Raw genomic sequence first — 23,292 nt, forward strand, 5'->3', positions numbered from 1 at the left:
TTGCTGGAGCAAGCTCGTATGAGATTAACAAGCTCAAGAAAGAGTTGTCTGAAAAGTTTGCAATGAAGGATTTGGGTGCTGCTAAACAAATCCTTGGGATGAGAATTTTCAGGGATGAAGAAGTTCTCAAGCTTTCACAAGAAGAATATGTGAAGAAAGTTCTTAGCAGGTTCAACTTGTATGATGCAAAACCAGTTACTACCCCTTAGCTAGTCACTTCAGACTATCTAAATATCAGTCGCTTTCAACAGAGGAGGAGAAAAATTACATTGCAACTGTTCTGTATGCCTCTTCCATTGGTTGTATTATGTATGCGATGGTTTGTACAAGACCAGACATAGCACATGTAGTGGGAGTTGTTAGCAGATTCATGAGCAATCCGGGTAGACAACATTGGGAAGCAGTAAAGTGGATACTACGATACTTAAGAGGAAGTACAAGTCTCGTTTTGTGTTTTCGAAAGTCTAATATGGGTTTGGAAGGATATGTTGATGCTGACAATGGTGGTGATGTTGATAGTAAGAAGAGCACAACATGGTATATTTATACTCTGAGAGGTATTGCAATCAGTAGAGTTTCAAAATTGCAGAAGATTGTTGCTCTTTTCTAGTTGTGAGACAGAGTATGTTGCTGTGACAGAAGCTGCTAATAAAATGATGTGGTTACAACCCTTTTTGCGAGAATTGGGTCAAGACTTCGAGGGAAGTGTGTTGCGATGCGACAGTCAGAGTGCCATTCATTTGGTAAAGAATCCTGTTTATCATGGCAGGATGAAGCATATACAGGTTCGTTATCATTTCATCCGATCAGCTTTAGAAGATGAAGTATTAGCTTTTGAGAAGATTCCCGGGAGTGAGAATCCAGCTGATATGTTGACGAAAGCTGTGACAAATGAGAAACTGAAGTTGTGTGCAACTTCAGTTGGTCTTCTTCATTAATACACCGAATGAAAAGCCACTACCGATCGAGAGATGATGAAGTTAGTCTCCAAGTAGGAGATTGTTAAGTTATGGAGCCTACACTTATAATAAACTCTACATTGTTAATTAGAGTTTATTGGGTTTTCTTTTTGGTTTTGGCTTGAGACTGATCAAAGTTATTTAGGTTTATTACCTAAATGTTTACCCTATAAATATGTGATTATTAAGGGTTTACATTGTGTAGACAGAATTTTAGAGAGATAAAGTGTGAGGCAAAAACTCTGTATTCCTTCTTCTTCTTCATAGTGAAATCTGGTGGTGGCTGAAGTGGATGTAGCTCAATTTGAGTGAACCACTATAAATCTGTGTGTTATTGTGTTCTTCTTTCTTGTGTTTTTTACAGATTGTTTTCAAGCAGGTCGGATTTGGGAGATACAAATCCTAACATGAATGTGTTATAAATTACTTAAGGAACTTGTTTATGGTCTTAGAATTCTGAATTTTCAATGTATTAACATTAATTTTCAAACACATTGCAGGTTTAAGTCATTTCTGTCCCGAATCATTTATCGGCATGTCTCCTTTAGATCCTAGGTTAGGACACATGTAAGAAAATGAACGAAATTAGGTTATTTATTTAAATTAAACAAAATCTGTGTAACTTGTCTTGATTAAAACAAAAAGGCCAATTTTATTTTGTAGTAGAGACTGTCCTTTCGGACGGGCATGTGGGTCATAACGCCAAAAGGTCATTTTCCAAATGCAACCAAGTACCGAGTTCAAAGAATTTCTAAAATTTTCTTTCTTAGTTTCTTGAGAAGAAAACTAAATGACAATTCTTAAAAAGAGCCAAAAATATGTCTAACTATTGTTAAGTTTTATTTTGATTCCTCATCTCAATTTAAGACGAGACAACTCTTGATAGAGTTGAGCTCTCGTTTAGTTTTATAAAATTCAAGAGGAAGGTAAGTCACGAGACTTAGCAAAGTAATCAACTAAAAACATTTTTTCTAAAAAGTGCACGGGTCGAGCTTATCATTTTGGTTCCTTATCCCAAAAATGACATCATGATAATCGTGTTTGTTACATTTTTTTTGTTTTCTAATTTAAGTTTGATACACAATAAGTTTTTTCAATTTTTCATTTATATTTGAACAAAAAATAGATAATATTTTAAATTTTAACTCGCGTATACAAATAAAAACGCCTGTAAAAAAATTAATTATATATAATTAAAAATAAAATCAAGTTTGATGGTGATATATATGAGGCGCAAATTTGAATGAATTATATGTATTTGAAAGGATAGTATGAAGATAATATATGTAAGTGTTTTGAGAGGATAACGTGAAAGTGGTATATGTAGGGTGTGAATGCAAATTTTAGGGTTCATTGGAGAATTTATAAAGACCATTCCTTTTTTAGCACAAAATAAAAAAATATATCGAAATTACATGACACGGTAATTGAGTTTGTTAGATTTATTATTAGTTTTTTGTTTTGTTTTCAATTTATGTTCGATACATAATATGTTTTTGTCAAATTTCTTATTACATTTGAACAAAAATATATATAATCATTTTTATTTTACAATTTAACTTACGGGTTAATATATTAATAAACATGACGATCTAAAATTTACTAATTTAACATTTAAAGTGTCCATCTTTCACCTCAAAACTAATGTTCAAATTTATAAAAGTACAAATTTGAGTGAATTATATATTTTAAAAAAAAATTATGGTGATATTTATGACTTTAAATTTGTTTCAATATGGTATTGGGGAAGATACAGTAGTTAGTGGTATAAGTGACATCTTCTCTCTAATAACTCTCATCTTAATGACTATTGTATTTTTTTTAATTTGTAAAACTAGTACTATCTCATTTTAATTTAAAACGTTTTTATTAAAATTGAATTTTAGAATTTTATTTTCTTAAGCAATACTGTTTTCACATAAATTTCAACTATTCTCAAATCTCATAACTCATCGCTATTACTAACTCACAAGAATATTTTATATAATAAAGAATGTGATAAAAAATAAAAGTTATCGGCTTTGATTAAGCTACCATCTCTAAATTAAAAGAATTAAAAGAAGAGAGTAACAATTGACTTAGTGATTTAGATCTTCCCTCAAGGGATTATTTATTTGAATTTATTCGTCATTATGTAGGAAGAACACAATCTCCTACACTTGAATGACCTGATAATGTGTCGAGAAAAATTCACTAGACATTTTGATATTTCATGTGACAGAAGCCCATCAAAGCCTATGGCCTTCATGACATTTCTCTGTTCGTCCGATAGTTGTCAAACGAGATTGTAAAGGCCCATTGGTGATGTGCTCGTCATAAAGATGTTTTTACTTAACTTTTGTCTTTGGGGGGAGCTGCACACCCTTCAGATTCAACAACAGTTGTGGCTAGTAATACCAGTGTTGTCGGTGACTCATATATCCTTTCATATACTATACAAAAAAACATATAAATGAACCGCGCTTAGAAAAAACAGATAAAACAGTGTTGTATATGTCTCAGTTCAACGCTAGACATTACATTCAGAATTGAAATTTCAAGTTTTTTTTAACATATAAACAAATTCAACATAAATTTCAACCCATCTTCGGAACATTTTTCAACACATATAACAGATTCTACATAAATTTTAAATATATTGGTTTAAATTCATATAACTTATATGTACAAAATTAAAAAGTTAAAAATACGAATATTGGTCTAAATCTTGGTTTAAATAGATATAACTTACAACTATAAAACTAAAAATGTAGAAATGCAAATATTAGTTTTAGACAGAAGAAACAAACAGTAAAAAAACTAGAAAGAACTTACATTTGAATGTTTTTGACATAGTTGGATGTAGTTCTAAGAAATAAATATATTTGACTTAGTGATTTAGATCTTCCATCAAGGGATGTTCAATACGTATTGAACATCCTCTTCATCTATTTGAATTTATTCGTCATTTTGCAGGAAGAACGCACCCCTACTACAATTGAGTGACCTGATAATGTGTCGAGAAAAATTCACGAGACATTTTGAGATTCCAAGTGACAAAAGGCCATCAAAGCCTATGGCCTTCATGACTTTTTTTGTTGGTACGATAGTTATCGAATGAGATTGTAAAGACCTATTGGCGATGTGCTCGTCATAAAGATGTTTTTACTTGACTTTCGTCTTTTGGGGGAGTTGCACACCCTTCCAATTCAATAGAGTTGTGGCCAGTAATGTCAATGTTGTCGGTGACTCATTTCTACTTTCATATACTCTACAAAAAAATATATAGATGAACCGCGCTTAGAAATAACAGATAAAACAATGTTGTACATGGCTTAGTTCAGCACTAGACATTACATTGAGAACTGAAATTTCAAGTTTTTTTAAAATATAAACAAATTCAACATAAATTTTAACATATCTTCGGACATTACATTTTTAGAAATATGAATATTGGTCTAAATATAACGCCGTCTGTGGGAATCGAACCCACGACCACGTGGTTAAAAGCCACGCGCTCTACCAGCTGAGCTAAGACGGCTCATTAATTTTTAAAGATATTGGTTTAAATTCATATAACTTCAAGTTACAAAACTAAAAAGCTAGTAATATGAATATTGGTCTAAATATTAGTTTAAATAGATATAAATTACAACTAAAAAGCTAGAAATACGAATATTAGTTTTAGACAACAAAAACAAAACAGTAAAACCTAGAAAGAACTTACATTTGAAAGTTTTCGACAACATGGATGTAGTTCCAGGAAATCTTATAAGATATGTAAAATAAATATATTTGTGTTTATTGTAGAATGAGGTAGGGGTGTAATGAGCCGAGCCGCTCGTGAGCCACTCGGTCAAAGTTTGATTCAAGTTCGGTCAAAATTGAAATTCAAGTCGAGCTCGAGCCAACTTGTTTAAGATTCGAGCCGAATTCGAGTTTAGCTAAGACTTGCTTGATGCTCGTTGAGTTTTTTCAAGCCTAATCATATAATTTATTTTTTAATTAAAATTTGAAACATACCCATAAGACTATCTATGGACTTATTGATTATGGGCCTCCCCAAAATCCAATTATCTACATAACCCTATTTTCTATCTTGTTTTCCAAATTCTAAATCCTCATATGACTCTTTGAATGATTCTCTAGTCATCTCCTATTCAGATCTATCTACAACAATTGTAGATGGAAGATTTTTTTTTTTTTTTTTTTAGATTTTGATAGATGAAACTAGTTAGGAAAAAAATATACCATTAAATTTTAAATTTTGTAATAGACTTTATATTAAAAAATATATAACCCTACCTGACAATATTATTTTTGTTAATCATTATACAAAAATATTATATTTATTTAATATAACATAAAATATACATAGGGGTGAGAAATATTACCAATATTATAGCTATATCAAAAATATTGTACCGCAATATATCGAGAATATTAATTTTTTTTTGGTATACCGAAAAAAAATAAGGTATGATACTGATACCAAAATTATTGGTATGATAAATGTATGAGATTTTCAATAATATTTTTGTATATTAAGATAAACCAAAATAATACTTATAAATTAAAAAATATACATTATATAATACTTATAAATTTATAAAATAAAGAAATTTGATATTAATTTAATTACAGAAACATATTTTTTTAAAATCAAATCAAAATATAATTATACTGTAATATTATTTAATATATGCAATCTCAATATATTATATATTTTATCAGATATAAAATTATTTTTATTTCACTATAAAGTGTTTTATTTTTTAAAATAAACCTAATGGAGTCTAATATGTTTTAAAGTTCATCTCAAATATAATACACGACTTAAATGTATTTTTTTAGAGAAGATTCTCGACTTCCATTTGTATCTCATTCTACAATCCACACAACACAACAATCTTTATTTTGATGAATAAAATGATTTGAAATATTAATATGGTGATATATGATTTTTTTTAATATAAGAAATTAACATATAAATATATTTAAATTTGAGTCTTTCGAGCTGAACTCAAACTCTCAAAGCTCGATCGAGCCAATAAAAAACGAGTCGAGTCAAACTCGAGCTCGGCTAAAATTTAACGCCGTCTGTGGGAATCGAACCCACGACCACGTGGTTAAAAGCCACGCGCTCTACCAGCTGAGCTAAGACGGCTCATCAATTTTAAAACATATTGGTTTAAATTCATATAACTTACTAGTACAAAACTAAAAACCTAAAAATATGAATATTGGTATAAATCTTGGTTTAAATAGATATAACTTACAATTACAAAACAAAACAAAACAAAAAAAGCTAAAAAATACAAATATTAGTTTTAGACAACAAAAACAAAATAGTAAAAATCTAAAAAGAAATTAGATTTGAAAGTTTTCGAAGTTAAAAGTCATGCGTTCTACCAGCTGAGTTAATACGACTCATTGATTATTTGTATAAAAATGACTCATTGAATATTATATATATTGAAAATTTATATTATTATAAAAAAAATTAACAAACAAATCTTATAAGATAGGTAAAATTAATAAGAGTAATGATTTTCAATCCAATTAGAAGGTGACACATCATTCCTTACACATTTTGTCAAAAAAATTTCTCACTATATCATTTCTTAGTAATTAAATATATTTGTGATACTCTTTATAATTTTGCAGTAAATAATTATACTATGTAGATTCTTGTGCGGTGCATACAGATAAAAATATAAATAAAAAAAATAATAATATGTATTAAATGTTTAAATTTTTTAATAAATCACCAATAATATAGTAAAATAAAAATAGAACACTCTTATTTCACATTTTAGTAATTCGGTACAACAAGTTATCTTCTTACATATCTTATCACATATTTTTTCCGAATGAACTTCTCATTTTGTGACCTTACATTTTCACTTTGGTCAATCAAATATTTGATTAATATTTTTTAACATTTAGCATTGTGACCTCATACTTTGGTCAATCAAATATTTGATTCATATTTTTTAACCACTTTTAAATGATACCGACCTATTATCCCTCAGAAAACCATATTCCAAACACACTTGGTTAAATGTTGTACTTGTTTTGTTAGGTTGCAAATACGAAACATACATATAACATTTTTAATTTTATTTTTAACCGTTTTAAGTTTATGGTCGAGTCAACCCAAAATCCGATCCAAGTATCCATTTATTCTCACATATATATTCAAATTAATCACAATTTTCGACCCGACAATTCAGACACTTTGAAATTAAGAATCATTATATATATATATATATATATATTAGTTAGTTAAAAAGTTAAACTTTTATTGTTAAAATGTCATGCGTTAATAAAATTTGGTGTTAAATTTAAAATATAAAGTCTTATTAGCTTAGTTGATTAAAAGATTGTATTTATTTTGTTAGGTTGCAAGTTTGAAACATACATATAAAATTTTTAATTTTATTTTTAACCGTTGTAAATTTATAGGTGGGTCAACCTCCAATCCGACCCAAATATCCATTTACTTTCACATATATATCCAAATTAACCACAACTCTCGACCCGACAATCCAAATACTTTAAACTTAAGCATCATTATATATAGATTAGTTATTTAATAAGTTGAACTTATATTGTTAAAATGTCCCGCTTTTATTAAATTTGGTATTGAATATAAAATATAAAGTCTTATTAGCCTAGTTGTTTAAATGATTGTAGTTGTTTTGTTATGTTGAAAGTTCAAAACATACCTATACCATTTTCAATTTTATTTTTAACCGTTTTAAGTTTACGGGCGGGTCAACCAACAATCCGACCCAAATATCCATTTACTCTCACATATATATCCAAATTAATCACAACTCTCAACCCGACAATTCTGACAATTTGAAATTAAGCATCTATATATATATATATAGATTTGTGATACTCCTAAAATGCAACGTCGTCTATGGGAAACGTGGTTAAAAGCCACAAACTTTACCACCTGAGTCAAAACGGCTCATGATACATATAATATATTGAAAATTTATATTATTAGAAATAAACTTATTTTTTATAAAAAATGAAAATAAAAAGAATAAATAATATTATATATTTAATAATGGTGATTATTAATGTTTGGAGTAATATGCACTCCACCATCTCAGTTAAGACGGCTAATGTTGTATAATATATATTGAAATTTTATAATATTATAAACAAATTTTAATTTTTATAAAATCTGAAAAATAAAAGAATTCATCATTTATACATATAAATGATCAATGCAATTATTTATGAAATGGATAGTTATTTAAACACAACAACACAATCATTACATTTGTGAAAAAATTACACAAATACAAAAATTAACATTTGCAGAGATCTTCTAAAATGACAATGAACTCTCTAACTGAATTTGTTGTTTTCCACATCGAACCTCATATAATGTTATAATGATAACATTATGAAGGATTTGCAACGGTCGTTTGAGATTGTTGAAGATTTTACGATTTGTCTCCAACCAAATTACCGACCAAAAAATAATAGGGATATAACCACATTGTTTCAGGCCCACAAATCTATAGCTGCTTCAATTCACGTTTCTCAACACGCACTAATAGTTCACGACATAACCTAATGAATGTCAGTAATACTCCAAAAAAGACTTCAAATATTAGTGACACCTTATAATGTAAAAAGAGATAAGGGTCGTCTCCACATCTTTAACAAACAGACGACATCGACTAACTAAGATATGACCCTTGCACATACATCTATCATCAGTTAGAATACCACCGTAGATCACACTCCACCCCAAAAAGAGATTTTAATGGGAATCTTAGACTCTCATAATTTCTCCCAGCACAACTCTGTTGAAACGACTCTATCAAATAGATAATAACAATGTCCCACATCAAATTTATACAAATTTCTCCATCGCATCGTATCCTGGTTCAACGAAAACACCCTTTGTTGGCCACTAATGATAACAATCTATAACGAGAAAATATTTCCTCCAATGATAACCTCCTTTCATATCTGATACGATACGAAAACCTTTGAGAGCGATAGTCGATAGTTGTACATATCTTTGACCGTGACATCTTTACAAATAGTAATAGAGGCCAGCACGGGGAAGAGAATAACAAAACTCGTACTCCAACATTATGCATCCTCCAAAAAACGGATAGATGAAACGTCATCAATGATAAAAAAAAATGTTCACGATAACTTTTTTACATGATTGATATGGCATTCCATATGTTACATCCCACGAGGCGACAAGATATTTTTTACAATTAATAATATTTTATAAGAAGATGAGCTAAGACGGCTCATTTTATATAATATATATTGAAATTTAATATTATTATAAATAAATAAATAAATTCTCTCACATTTTCTAAAATATGAAATTAAATGAATGGTTGATACTATATATTTGTGACACATAATTCTGACATCATAATGACACCAAAGTTAAAGTTCCGTGACCTATTAAATTAGTTAAGACGGCTCATTCAATGTTAAATATATTGAAATTATATTATTATAAAAGAATAAATTTAAAAATCTTATAAATTATAAAGAATAAATAAATAGGTGAAATTATATATTTATTTATGTTTGACATAAAAGCGCACACTACTAGCTAAACTAAGACCTCAGATCATTTTTGTCTACAATAGACTAAAGTACTGCCTAGTTGTGTTTTATGATACCATCACTCACGACCGACTTTTAATGATTTATATTTCAACTAAACTTTTTCTTTCAATTGAACTACCTTAACCTTATTGGGTTAGAATTATTATTATTTAGTCTATTTTAAGTATTATTGTGTCTCTCCCATTACCTTTATATTTATATTGAATCTCATTTTTTCTTAATAACATATGTATAACTTATAAATTTTATATTTTTTGAGCAGAAAAGGTGGATCTTATTCCAATAAGAAAAATTGTATTTGTGAATTATAGTGGTCTTACCAGAAAAGTTTGATGTAACCTCATCCATCCATCACCACCACCACCAATCGTTCAATGCCAATAAGACCTGCAATTCCATACAAATTTGTATTGAATTTTAATATCCTAGTTATAAGGAAACTATATAATATATTATTATAATAATATATTATAAATATATTATTCTATTATGAAAATACAAACTTTAATAATGAAGATAGAATGCATCATTTTTATATACAGAGAGCCGACCACTTCAACTATAATCCCAAATCATCCTTGTTTAACGGGAGACTGAGCTCCTCCCCAGACCTGATCATCTGATTCATTGTTGTCCCCTTTTCACTATACATACGATGCCGACGGCCAAGGATAACCGACGATCAGGAACAGAGGATCGGAACAGAAGATTGAAGGTGACGAGACTATCGTCCTCATTTAATTCAGAGAAGCTACCACGGCCGAGGGCCGTGTCCGGTCTCCTCTGCGCAGTCTCCGGTAACGTTAATTCGGCATTCACCGATAATGAACGACCAAAGCTGACAAAATTGTTGATGAATGTAACGATTCGGGGGACCGTTGGGGCCGTGCATGTGGTGATATCACCGGAATTAACTGTTGGCGATCTGATCGTCGCAGTTCTCAGGCAATACATGAAAGAGGGCAGGCGAGTGACAATTCCGTCTTGTGATCCTGACGGGTTCAATCTTCATTATTCTCAATTTATTCTAGAAAGTAAGCATTTGTTAATTTCTTAGAAATATGAATGGATTGATGATGGAGATTGATTGATTGAGGGTTTTGAAATAGGTTTGGATAAGAAGGAGAAGCTGATAAAAGTAGGATCCAGGAATTTCTTTCTTTGCCCTAAAAATCATTCGACGGAATCTGTTGATGTTCCTCCCTTGATCAAGTTGAATGCAACGATGGCATCTCCGCCGCCGCCGCCGCCTACCTGCGGCAAGGAAGCAGATTATAAAGTGGTGAGGACATTATTTGCTCCATGCTGGCTAAAGTTCATTAATTTCTTGTTTTAGATTCACAACCAAACAGATGTTAGGATCAACTATGCCTTTTGTTTTTTTATGTTTCTAATCAACTTCTTTTATTTTTAAATAATTGGAATGTATCTTCTCAATGTACTAATAATTTATTCATACCACTTTACAAAGTGAAACCAAGAAAATCAAATCAAAAATCAAATATATTTGTTTAGTTGAATAATCTACTACTTTTGAAATTGTTGAATTATAGCAATTCGAAAAACACCAAAACTAATTAGTACAACTAAATTGATACCTAACTAATATTTAATAAGAGACAATGATGTTCTCATATCACAACACAAAACTTTTTAATTTTAAAACTTAAAAAACATTGTAGGCACGACAGCAGTTGCACAAACTTCAAAATAAGCACACAGGTGCAATATAGCACTGAGACCCCAAAACATAAATAAAGAGAACGGGACCGGGTGCATTCAAGCACCTAGACCCTTTTTCTTTGATGTATCAGTAGAAGCCTTTTCCAGAAAACTCCACCAAATTACTCGAAGAAACAAGGAAGATGAGTGATGACCCTTGAGACACGATAATCACGAGACCTACAAAAAAGTTCTAGATAAAAGGAGATCGAAACTAAAGCTTGAAGGGAGGGGATCCATCAAAAGAAAAAAGAGGAGAGTTGGCAGAAAATGGAGAGGAACCTCTATGGAGATATGGTACTTTCATATAAGATCTCTTAGAAATTGAATAGAATCGCCAAAGAACTCAAGAACAAGAAGAAAAACTGACTTTGTATTATTGATGCATGTTTGCAAAACAAAGAGGTTACAAGGGTGATATACCCGATAGGCAAAGTTTGATATACAAATATCACTTTAGCCCTTAAACTATCTTGTAATGTTTAAAATCTATATCTAACTTATAATAATAAAATAACTGATTCTAAAACAAATATAACTATCTGCAAAATAGGTAAGGATAATTAGTATTATTAAAATATAAAACTTAATACTAATACTTATCTCAATATTCCCCCCTCAAGATGAATATCTTGCATAAGTAGTCGAGTCCTCAATAACTCAAATTGTGGGAAATCAAGTGCTTTTGTAAATATGTCAGCCACCTGTCTTTTAGTATTCACATGTTGCAGATTTATAAAACCAGATATATATTGATTTCTAACTACATGACAGTCAATATCCAAATGTTTTGTTCTTTCATGAAAAACAGGATTTTCTGAAATATGTATAGCAGCTTGGTTATCACAATATAATGAAATAGGTAAAGGAATTTCATATTTCAAATCTTTCAAAATGTAAGATATCCATTGTAATTCACAAACAGTTGTAGCTAAACTTCTATATTCTGATTCAGCAGAAGATCTAGAAACTGTTGTTTGTTTCTTAGTTTTCCATGATATAATAGAATTACCAAGATAGATACAAAAACCTGTAATAGATCTTCTAGTTTCTATACAAGAAGCCCAATCTGAATCTGAAAATGCTTCAAGATATATCTTGTTTTGAAAAGGATAAAAAATTCCAATTGAAACAGTTCCTTTTAGATATCTTACCAAGTAAAGAGCAGAATTCCAATGACACATAAGTGGTTTATGCATATATTGAGAAAGTTGTTGTACTACATATGAAATATCTGGACGTGTGTAGTTTAAATATAAAAACTTACCAATTAGTCTTCGATATTGAGATGGATCCTCTAAAGGAGTTTGAGATTCATTCTCAAATTTGGTACCCTTTACCATTGGTGTTTTAGCAGGTTTGTATCCCATCATTCCTGTATCATCTATTAAATCCAGAATGTATTTCCTTTGATTTATATATATACCATTTTTGTCTTGACTGATTTCCAGCCCAAGAAAGAATTTTGCATTTCCTAAATCCTTAATTGGAAATTTAGAATCAATAAGTTTCTTTATGTTTGAAATCTCTTCAAGATTATCTCCTGAAATTAAGATATCATCAACATATATTAATAGACATGTTACACTATAATCATTTCGTTTGAAATACAAACAATGATCGTGTTCAGATCTATTGAAACCAGATTCTATAAGAAATACAGATAATTCGGTATACCATTGTCGAGAAGCTTGTTTTAAACCATAAAGGCTTTTTCTCAATTTGCAAACTTTGTTTTTCATGTTTTGGATTTCGTATAAACCCGGTGGCAGTTTCATATAAATGTTTTCCTCAAGATTTCCATGAAGGAACGCATTATTTACATCTATATGGTGTAAATGCCATTTTTCAGATGCTGTTAAAGCAATAAATAATCTGACAGTAACACTTTTGGCTACGGGAGCAAAACAATGATGAAAATCTATTCCATCTTTCTGATTGTATCCTTTTGCAACTAGTCTCGCCTTGCATTTGTTTAAAGTACCATCAACATTCAATTTTGTTTTGTATACCCATTTACAGCCAATTGCCTTTTTATCTTTTGGTAAATCAGTTATTTCCCAAGTTTGATTTAAATTCAAAGCATCTAATTCATCATTCATTGCTTTGATCCACTTTGGATCTTTAGATGCATTGTTGTAGTTTGAAGGAGTTTTGTGAAGATCAATGTTTGATAAAAAATTTATGTATTCTTCATCTATGTTAGAGATGTGAAAAGGAAAAGTTTTAGGAGTGTATCTCCTTTGTTTGTTTTCTGTTTCAACTTGGTTTACAACATAATTTTGCATCCAAGTTGGAGCAGATTTGATCCTAGAACCTTTTCTACAAACATTTTCTAAATCAATATCATCTGTACTATTCTCATTTGGAAATATATTTGTTCCAATAGAGTTAGATTTGACTTTGTTATTTTCAATGTCTATGAATTTAGAGTTTTCTAAATTGAACACATCACAAGTAGATTTATCAATTGTTTGTGATATTTCATCATTAGAAATATTATTGGGATCAGAAAACAAAGTAATGTGATCATAGTTTGTGTATTGATTTGTGATGGTTGTGCCTTCTTTAAAAGGAAATATCTCTTCATAGAAAACAACATCTCTAGATGTAACTATTTCATCTAAATCAAAGTTATATAAAAGATAACCCTTTTTGTTTGAAGGGTATCCAATAAAAACACACTTAATCCCTCTATTTTCAAACTTTGATTTGTGTGGAAATGTATTAGCCATATAGCATAGACATCCAAAAATTTTCAACATAGTGTAATCAATTTCAGTTTCATGTAACACATAAAAAGGTGTTTTCCAATTCAATGTTGATGTGGGCATTCTATTTATCAAATAAGCGGCTGTTAAAAGTGAAAAGGGCCAAAACTTTATAGGCAAACCAGAAAAACTCATTAGTGATCTAGCTACTTCAAGAAGATGTCTATGTTTTCGTTCAACAACACTATTTTGTTGTGGTGTATAAGCACATGTTGTTTGATGAATTGTTCCCATTTGTTCAAAAAAAGTTTTGCATTTCAAATTTACAAACTCAGTTCCATTATCACTTCTAACTTTCTTAATGTTTTTGTTGTACTGATTTTTGACTAGAAAAAAGAAATTTTGAATTTTATTGAAAACAAGAGTTTTATCAGTTAGAAAAAAAATCCAAGTGCATCTTGAATAATCATCAACAATAGTTAACATATAAGGTGTTTTTGTGAAAGATTCCTTTTTGTGGGGACCCCAAAGATCTATATGAATTAAATCAAAAACATCTTTTGTCATAGTTGTGCTAGTAGAGAAAGGTAAGCGATGAGATTTTGAAAGTAAACATGTCTCACAATGAGGAACTTTATTTGCAGAATTTGAACAAATGAAATTGAGTACTTTATTTGAAGGATGCCCACATCTTAGGTGCATCTTGTAACAATCATTAACAGAAAAGGAATTAAAAGTACTAGAAACTATTTCTTTTACATCAAATTCATTTGCAGAAGAACAAAAAAATAGATTCCCAATCCTTTTTCCAAGTTCAAACGAGATATTCTGATTAAGGTCCTGCATCACACAATTATTTTCAGAAAGAATACAATTCATTTTCTCATCTCTAATTAGTTTAGCAAGAGATAATAAATTGTATTTAAAATCAGGTGAATATAGTACATCCTTTAAAGTAATTTTGTTATTTAATACCAAATTACCAATTTCATTTATAATCTTATTTGAACCATCTGCTAGATAAAGAATTTTTTCTTTTTCAGTTTGTCTAATTTTTTCTAAGCCTGAATCAATTAACCATACATGTCTTTTGTTTTCAAGATTATTTAAACTCATGCTTAATTCATAAATAGTTGATATGAAAAACTTTGAGTTCGAAGACTTACCTGCAGCGAAGTCAAGATCAATGCAGCTTCCTTTTCCTTTAGATGTACTTGATATTTTGTCATTTCCCTCCTTGACAGCCTTCATAAAGTTCTGGATTTCCTTGTATTGAGATTTCGAAATCTGTACTGAATCATTTTCTTCATCAAAATGTGCTGCATTAGCTGTATATGAACCTGCCTACTTCCTTCTCTTGTTTGTCCACCATTCAGGGTAGCCAACGATCTTGTAGCATCCTTCCTTTAGATGACCATTCATGTTGCAATGTGTACATATCTGCGTTTTATTTCTTTGCCTCACATTTTCAGTTCGATTTCTTCTAGAATTGCTATAGGAATTTTCTTTCACAAACATTGCTGAAGTATATATGTCCTGCTCCATATTAATGTTTCTCTTCTTCTCAACATTAAGAAACATTGTGAATGCCTTGTACACAGTTGGTTTTGATTCCATGGCCAATATAGAATCTATTAAATTCTCATAAGAATCATTTAAACCCATAAGGAACAGGAGCAGATTGCTCTTCTCATAATCCATTATAACTTCCTTTTCTAGTTTACAACCTACACAATCTTTTTGACTCCTATCACAAGTACATCTTCGGTGTGGCTGTAAATGTAACTGTTCATCCCAAAACAATCTAACTTTAGAATAGTAATCTTCAAGATCAAGATTACCTTGTTTAGCTGTACAGATGTCCTTCTTTAACTTGTATTGAGTTGGCCAGTTATCTGTCTCATACCTAGACTTGATTTCATCCCATAACTCCTTTGATGTGGTTGCACTTTGGAAATGAATTCTTGCTTTCTTTTCAATTGTATGCATGATCCAAGATCTGACCATGGCATCAATCATTTTCCAAAGTATCGCATCTTGTGGATCTTCAGGTTTAGTGCAAGACCCATCAACGAAGCCCATCTTCATCTTTGTCGTCAATGATAGTTCAACACTTGTGCTCCATTCAAAATAGTTTGCCCTAGTTAGTACTGTAGAAGTTAGGGTTGCACCTGGGATTTCTCCACTATGTATGTAGAGTGGATCTGTACAGTGTCTCTTCTTGGTTGTCATTTTTGATGAATCCGGAGAAGAATGATTCAAAGAAGAAGTTTCTCCGCGGTTAGGGTTTTCAAGAACGTTTCCCCCAAATTCTGTAAGATTACCTTGATGTGTGTCTTTGTCCTCCTCTTCTGTGTCTTCAAGTAGATCGTCTCCTTCAAAATCGAAGTGCTCTGATACCATATGGAGATCTGGTACTTTCATATAAGATCTCTTAGAAATTGAATAGAATCGCCAAAGAACTCAAGAACAAGAAGAAAAACTGACTTTGTATTATTGATGCATGTTTGCAAAACAAAGAGGTTACAAGGGTGATATACCCGATAGGCAAAGTTTGATATACAAATATCACTTTAGCCCTTAAACTATCTTGTAATGTTTAAAATCTATATCTAACTTATAATAATAAAATAACTGATTCTAAAACAAATATAACTATCTGCAAAATAGGTAAGGATAATTAGTATTATTAAAATATAAAACTTAATACTAATACTTATCTCAATAACCTCACTGTTTAGAGGATCAATAGGGGCTCATTGTTGGAGGATTTAGTAATTATGTAAGCTTTCATTTTAATTGTTTGAATGATAAATGTTAACCTTATGTTTTATCTAGCTAGTTGTCTATCTTCTACGTTATTTTGTGCTTTAGTTCTAAAATAAATTATATGATGAATATGAAGTGGTGTGAACATATGAAATGAACTGAAAACAAAAAAAATCTAGATTTCAGTATATTTGAGATTGTTTGTGTAAGTCTCGGGTTCTCTTAATTTTAAGTGTTGTTTGTTTGTTTAATACATAGAATGTCCATTTTGAGTTATGTTTGTGAATGCTTAGCTCGTCTAGAAAAGTCTTTAATTCTTCATACACAAAAGTCAATTACTTTGATTTGTCGAGAACAGACGACTCCTTTTGTTTTGAGTCTTGTTGTGATTTATGTTAGGATTAGTGAAATCATATTCTGTATTGTATGTGTGTTGGTAATCTAATAGATGATAATCCAAGGCTAAAATTAAAAAAAAAAAACAGATCGGTTTGCTGAAATCGTTGATTTAGAGGTTCCAACCGAGGTAAAAAAAAATAAGAGAAAAAAGGATGCATTCTCAGGTTTTGAATGGGAGGCCTCTCACAACCATCACAATCCAAAGCACACTTTTTTTCAAATAAATATTCAACCTTTGAACTTCTTTCCCTCCTTATCATCCAAACCCCAACCGTGCCAAGCCTCCAAATGTGTTTAAACCCGAAAACATCCACTCATCTCGTTTTGAGGAACCTAACCGATTTAGGGGTTCAAGAATTGTCTGAATATCCTACCGAATTTGAATTCAAATTTTATTTTGGTTTCTAATAGTTTTAAACAAATTAAAATTCCAAAATTAGGTTCAAACCAAAAACGGACTTTAATTTTTATTATTTATTTTAATTATATATAATATATTATTTTAAGTATTCATATATTAGTTTATAATTTTAATAATAACATCTATAACAATTTATTTAATTTTATTTTTTAAAAACTATTTAATTTAATAATATTTTGTTTTGTAATTTTACTATAAGAAATATTTTAATATATATAAACGAGTATATATTCATTTCCATATATATTTTATTTTTTAATATAAAATCAATAATATATTTAAGTTAAAAACGTTAATGAATTGATTCTTAGATATAAAAATTAATATTATCTATATCTACATAATTTATATTTTCAAGCTTTAAAAAATTATTTAAATTAAATTAGTTAATAATTGATATTTACATTTAATTTATAATTTAGATTAAATTAATTATTTAATAAATTACATATATAAATATAATAAATTATCCTATATATTTTTTTAAAATTATTTTATTTTGAAACTAAATTTATAAAAAAAAAACTTAAATTAAATTTTAAATTATTTGATATTTTATATTTAAAAAATAATTATAATACACATTTTTAATTATAATATAGATAAAAAATTATAATTTAAAATTTATTAATTAAATATATTTTATCACAAAAGTTTTAAATATTATATTTACTATAATAATTATCCTAATTTATATAACAAATTAATTTTTGAAATAAAAAATATAATAAATATTCAGTAAAAAAAATATTATTACTCATTAATATATTAATTAATTTATTATTTATTAAAATTTATAAATAATATATTTATTTTATTTTAATATTAGTTATATATTATTAATTTATATAATTGTAAAATATATTTATTAAAAAACTAAATTTTAAATATTTTATATGTTTAAATATTAAAATATTATATATTTTATATTTGAAAGAATAATTAATTTAGTAACAAAATTTTAATTCAAAAATTTATAAAAACATATTATTATTTTAAAATTATTATAAACTATAAATATAAATTATTATTTGTTTAAAATTTATAAAGAAATTTTGATTAAAATTATTTTGTTAATAACCTTATTAATGTTTTTGAATTTTGTAGTTTTGATACTTTATTTTTATTTTATTTTAAAAATTAATTTATTATATTATTTATAAAATTGTATTTTATTAATTAAAAAATATTATATATAAAAAAATTACAAATCTATAATATACATTATAAATAATTTTACAAAATAATATATACTAATAGTGATAAATATATATATAATAATAGTTTTAAATATATAAATAATTATATAATAATAGTTTTAAATATATAAATAATTAAATAAAATAATATATTCAGTATTTTAATTTAATAAATAATAATAATTTCAAATAAATTATTTTATAACAATAATTTTATTTTATTTTGTAATCTTTTTTAAGATTAACATTATATTATAATATAATATATATATTTATATATATATAAAATATATAATTAATTAAATAAAATAATATATTCAGTATTTTAATTTAATAAATAATAATAATTTCAAATAAATTATTTTATAACAATAATTTTATTTATGGCCGAATTAAAAAAAAATTAGTTATATATATTTAAAATAACTATTTATTATAAGTAAGATTATATATATTATTATTAATTATATTAAAAAAATCAAAACAAAATTATTATATGATTTTATTCCTTTATTTATTTAGTAAATATATTAATAATTTTATTTACATATATAAAATACATCAAATTTTCTTTGATATATACATATGTTGATGTTAAGAATTTGGATAACAAGACAAAGTATAAATCGGTATTTCTGTATAAATAATATATTTTAATTTATTTTATTATGAATTAAAAAATTTAATTTGATTACTTAAATTTTAAATATAGTTTAAATATTAAAATGTTAGATATTTTAAATAATAATTAATTTATTAATGAAATTTTAATTCTTAATTTTATAACAAACAAATTATTATTATAAACTATAAACTATAAATATAAATAAAATAATTATTAATTTATTTTTATAAATAATTAAAAAATCAATTATTATTTGTTTAAAATTTATAAATAAATTATTTTTGTTAATAACCATATTAAGTTTTTGATTTTGTTTTAGTTTTTATACTTTATTTTAGTTTAAAAATTAATTTATTATATTATTTATAAAATTTGATTTTATTAATTAAAAAAGTATTTTATATAAAAAAATCACAAAATTTATACAGTAAATAATATGATAAATATATCAAATATTACTTTAATTAAACTCTCAAATAATCAAATCAATATAATATAACTTTAATTAAACTTTATTTTTATAAAAAAAATATTTTTAATGTTTTATTTAATTATAATATCATGATTATAATTTTTTTTTATTAGTATACTATTTGTGTTATTAAAACAAATTACAAACATTTAACTAATTTAAAGTAATTAATTTGTTTGAGAAATATTTTAAAATTTTGATTTTTTTGGTTAAATATTAATATATATATATATATATATTAAATTAATTTTTATTTTAAAATAATATATAACATTTTTTTAACCATGTTAATTAATATATTTAGTTACATTGAGAAAGTAGTATTTTTTATTTTAAGGACTAGGTAGAAAAATATATTGGAGTTTAATTCAGGAGATTTGTTTTCATTCATTATCATTATCATGTTAGGTATTGATATGAAGAATCTATTTTATAGTTGACATCATAATTTTGTTAGGTTGACTCAGGTCTTTTAAATTCGGCAATGCAACCAATTCACTTGTACAGGGCTTTCATTTGGAGGAGAACTCAAATTTTTAAATTTTTTAGTATATAATATTATTATATTTATTATTATTTATATATTATAAAATATATATTTTATCGTAAACTACCACCGGTCTACTCTTCATTTTTATAGCATTCGAAGTGGCATCGCACCGTCCAATCTCAACTTGCAGAACACCTCAATTTGTCAAATACAAAGTTGACAACTCATATATGCTGATTTGACAAAAACTCCCAATAAAAAAGGACAATATAGTATAACGTTCTAGGCCACACAATCACCTTATATACACGTGTTAAGTTATAACACACTCTGATTTATATAGATTAGAATGATGCAAAATGATTTTAACCCAACCATACACCTACACTATTTAAGTATTTCCTGCTTTTATTTTATTTATTTACATATTTTTTTAAAATTTAAGATTTTTTTGGGTTTAGTTTTTCTAAACTAATATATTTTGTTAGTTTATTTTTAAATTAATTTAATATTAAAGCTCAGCTTTAAATGTATAAATATAGAGATAATAATAGTTTTAAATATATAAATAATATATTAAATATTTTAACTTAATAAATAATAATAATTTAAAATAAAATATTTTTAAACAATAATTTTATTTTGCAATATTTTTTATTCAGATTAATATATATATATATATTAATATATATATATATATATATATATATATTAAAATATTTGTAAAAAAAAGTAATACTATAAACTTATTTAAAAATAATGTTTATATATATATATATTTAAAATAGCAAGATTATATATATTATTATTAATATTATTAAAAAAATTATAAATAAAATTATTATGTATTTTTTTCCAATATATAAAATCCATTAAATTTTCATAAATTAAAAAAATATATATTTTTTATTTGAATATAAAATGAAAATAAAATCAATCATAAATTTCGGTGTTGCAGTTAAAGAAATAATAAATATTTTTAAAGATTTATTTGACCTAGTACAAAAATTTTTTATTTAAAGGTATAATTTCCCATATTCCTATTGCCATCTTTTCCTCTCTCTCTCTCTCTTTTTTTTTTTTTTTCCTCCGGAGGAGATATCCTTGTTTTCACGCACGAGAGCAGCATCCATCAATCCATCATAATCCATCATGGAGTTTTGGGGTGTGGAAGTTAAGGCTGGTGAGTCCGTTAAGGTCTTTGATGAAAAGTTTTCAGTCATACATATTTCTCAGGCGGCTCTAGGCGGCGATCTAAATGGAGAAGACAAGGGTTTATTAATCCCTCTTCGTGTAAAGATAGAAGGAAACACGTTCATTATGGGATCACTATCCGTCGAAAACTTTCCTCAAGTTTTCTTTGACCTAGTTTTCGATAAAGAGTTTGAATTGTCTCACGATTCCAAGCATGCCAGTGTCCACTTTATTGGATATAAGGCTATGGTAGATGATGATGATTTTTCATCATCTGATGATTCTGATCAGGATGATTTGATCGCAGCAAAAACAACAACAAAAGATGATGGTACGTAATTAATTAGTACTATAACTTGCATGCATATATAAAATTTGATATTTTTTCTTTAATAATTAACCTAGCTAGCTAGCTAATTAATTAACTAATTAAGGGGATTGTTTTATTTTTCAAATAATTCTTATTATATATAGTTCATACTATTGAGAAATTAATGGGTACCGTAAATGGGGACAAATCTACTCTGCCCAAAGTAACGGAGCCAGAGAAGAAGAAGAAAGAGGGTGATAAGGTATATATAATTGTATATAAAAAAAAGTTTCTTTAAATAAATCCCAATTGAAAAACTGATCAATTACTTACTTCTTCTGTTTATTATTATTATTATCCAGGCCATAGACGAGGAAGAAGAGTCGGATGATGATTCTGAGGACGAGTCAGACTCGTCAGAAGATGAGGAGGAGGAGACGACACCTATAAAATCTACTCATAAGATGATCAATGAGGGTGATGATCATGATAGCTCTGATGATGATGATGATGAATCTTCAGATGATGTATATATATTTGTTTTTATTGATTAATTAAAAATGAAAGTATATATATATATAAATTAATTATAAATGATCCCAATTGATTTTGTTTTCTTTTCCTCAGGATGATGATGATGATATCGAAGATTCAGAAGAAGAAGATGATGATGAGGATATAAAGACGAGAGCTAAAGAAGAGGAGGAGGAAGTATGTTTTTGATAATAATCTATAATTGGATCGATCGATGAAGATGATGATGATGAAGATTAGTTAATTTAAATATTTAATCTTGTTGTTGTTGTTTGTTTTGATGATTTTTAAAAGATGATGATGATGATGAAGGGTACTGGTGGTAATAAGAAGAAGAAGAAGAGAAGTGCCGAATCTGTTTCATCGATTCTATTCTCCTCTAAAAAGGCAAAATCTCAAACTGATCAAATAGGTATAAATTAATCTTCTTATATTGTATTGTATTATTGTTATGGCTTCATTATATATTAATATTGTTTTTCATTGAATGATTAATGTAAATTGTGTTTTATATTAATTAGGTAGAAAGAAGGGCGGCGGCGGCAGAGGCGGCAGAGGCGGCGGCGGCCGTGATCGTGGAAAGAAATCTGATGTTGGGAAGACTCCTTCTTCTTCTTCTCTCAACAAATCAAGGTTTTAAATCGGCAAATTTGATGCATAGAACTTATAATCCACACATTTTTTTACACTTTATTTATTTTTATTTCTTATAATTACAAGTATAGCACTCTTTTTTTACCCTATATTTTACTATTATAAGTATCCATACAATTTTAATAAGTTTTGTTTAATTTGGTTCAACTATAAGACCTTAAATTCATTCTCATACCCAAATTAAATCATTCTCTTTAGTTACTCTTAATTACTGAAATAT

The 23,292-nt window shown here is 27.5% G+C and overlaps 2 protein-coding genes and 2 non-coding genes across 4 annotated transcripts; 2 read left to right on the forward strand and 2 right to left on the reverse strand.

Annotated features, from left to right (window-relative positions):
* Nucleotides 1-4,406: 4,406 nt before the first annotated feature.
* TRNAK-UUU lies at nt 4,407-4,479 on the reverse strand. The gene has a single exon. It is a non-coding gene; the product is annotated as a tRNA-Lys (tRNA).
* Nucleotides 4,480-6,032: 1,553 nt separating this feature from the next.
* Nucleotides 6,033-6,105, reverse strand: TRNAK-UUU. The gene has a single exon. It is a non-coding gene; the product is annotated as a tRNA-Lys (tRNA).
* A 4,048-nt stretch (nt 6,106-10,153) lies between these two features.
* LOC124928728 lies at nt 10,154-10,911 on the forward strand. Its single transcript, XM_047468975.1, has 2 exons — nt 10,154-10,606; nt 10,682-10,911. Exons 1-2 carry the CDS (start codon nt 10,228-10,230, stop codon nt 10,906-10,908), a joined length of 606 nt encoding a protein of 201 aa, XP_047324931.1. The 5' UTR covers nt 10,154-10,227; the 3' UTR covers nt 10,909-10,911.
* Nucleotides 10,912-21,532: 10,621 nt separating this feature from the next.
* LOC124929823 (histone deacetylase HDT1-like) lies at nt 21,533-23,058 on the forward strand. The gene is made up of 6 exons (XM_047470210.1): nt 21,533-21,905; nt 22,049-22,146; nt 22,247-22,411; nt 22,512-22,595; nt 22,713-22,830; nt 22,940-23,058. Exons 1-6 carry the CDS (start codon nt 21,533-21,535, stop codon nt 23,056-23,058), a joined length of 957 nt encoding a protein of 318 aa, XP_047326166.1.
* The last annotated feature ends 234 nt before the right edge of the window (nt 23,059-23,292 follow it).

This window comes from Impatiens glandulifera, chromosome 3, assembly GCF_907164915.1.
Source record: "Impatiens glandulifera chromosome 3, dImpGla2.1, whole genome shotgun sequence".
NCBI classification, from domain to species: Eukaryota; Viridiplantae; Streptophyta; class Magnoliopsida; order Ericales; family Balsaminaceae; genus Impatiens; species Impatiens glandulifera.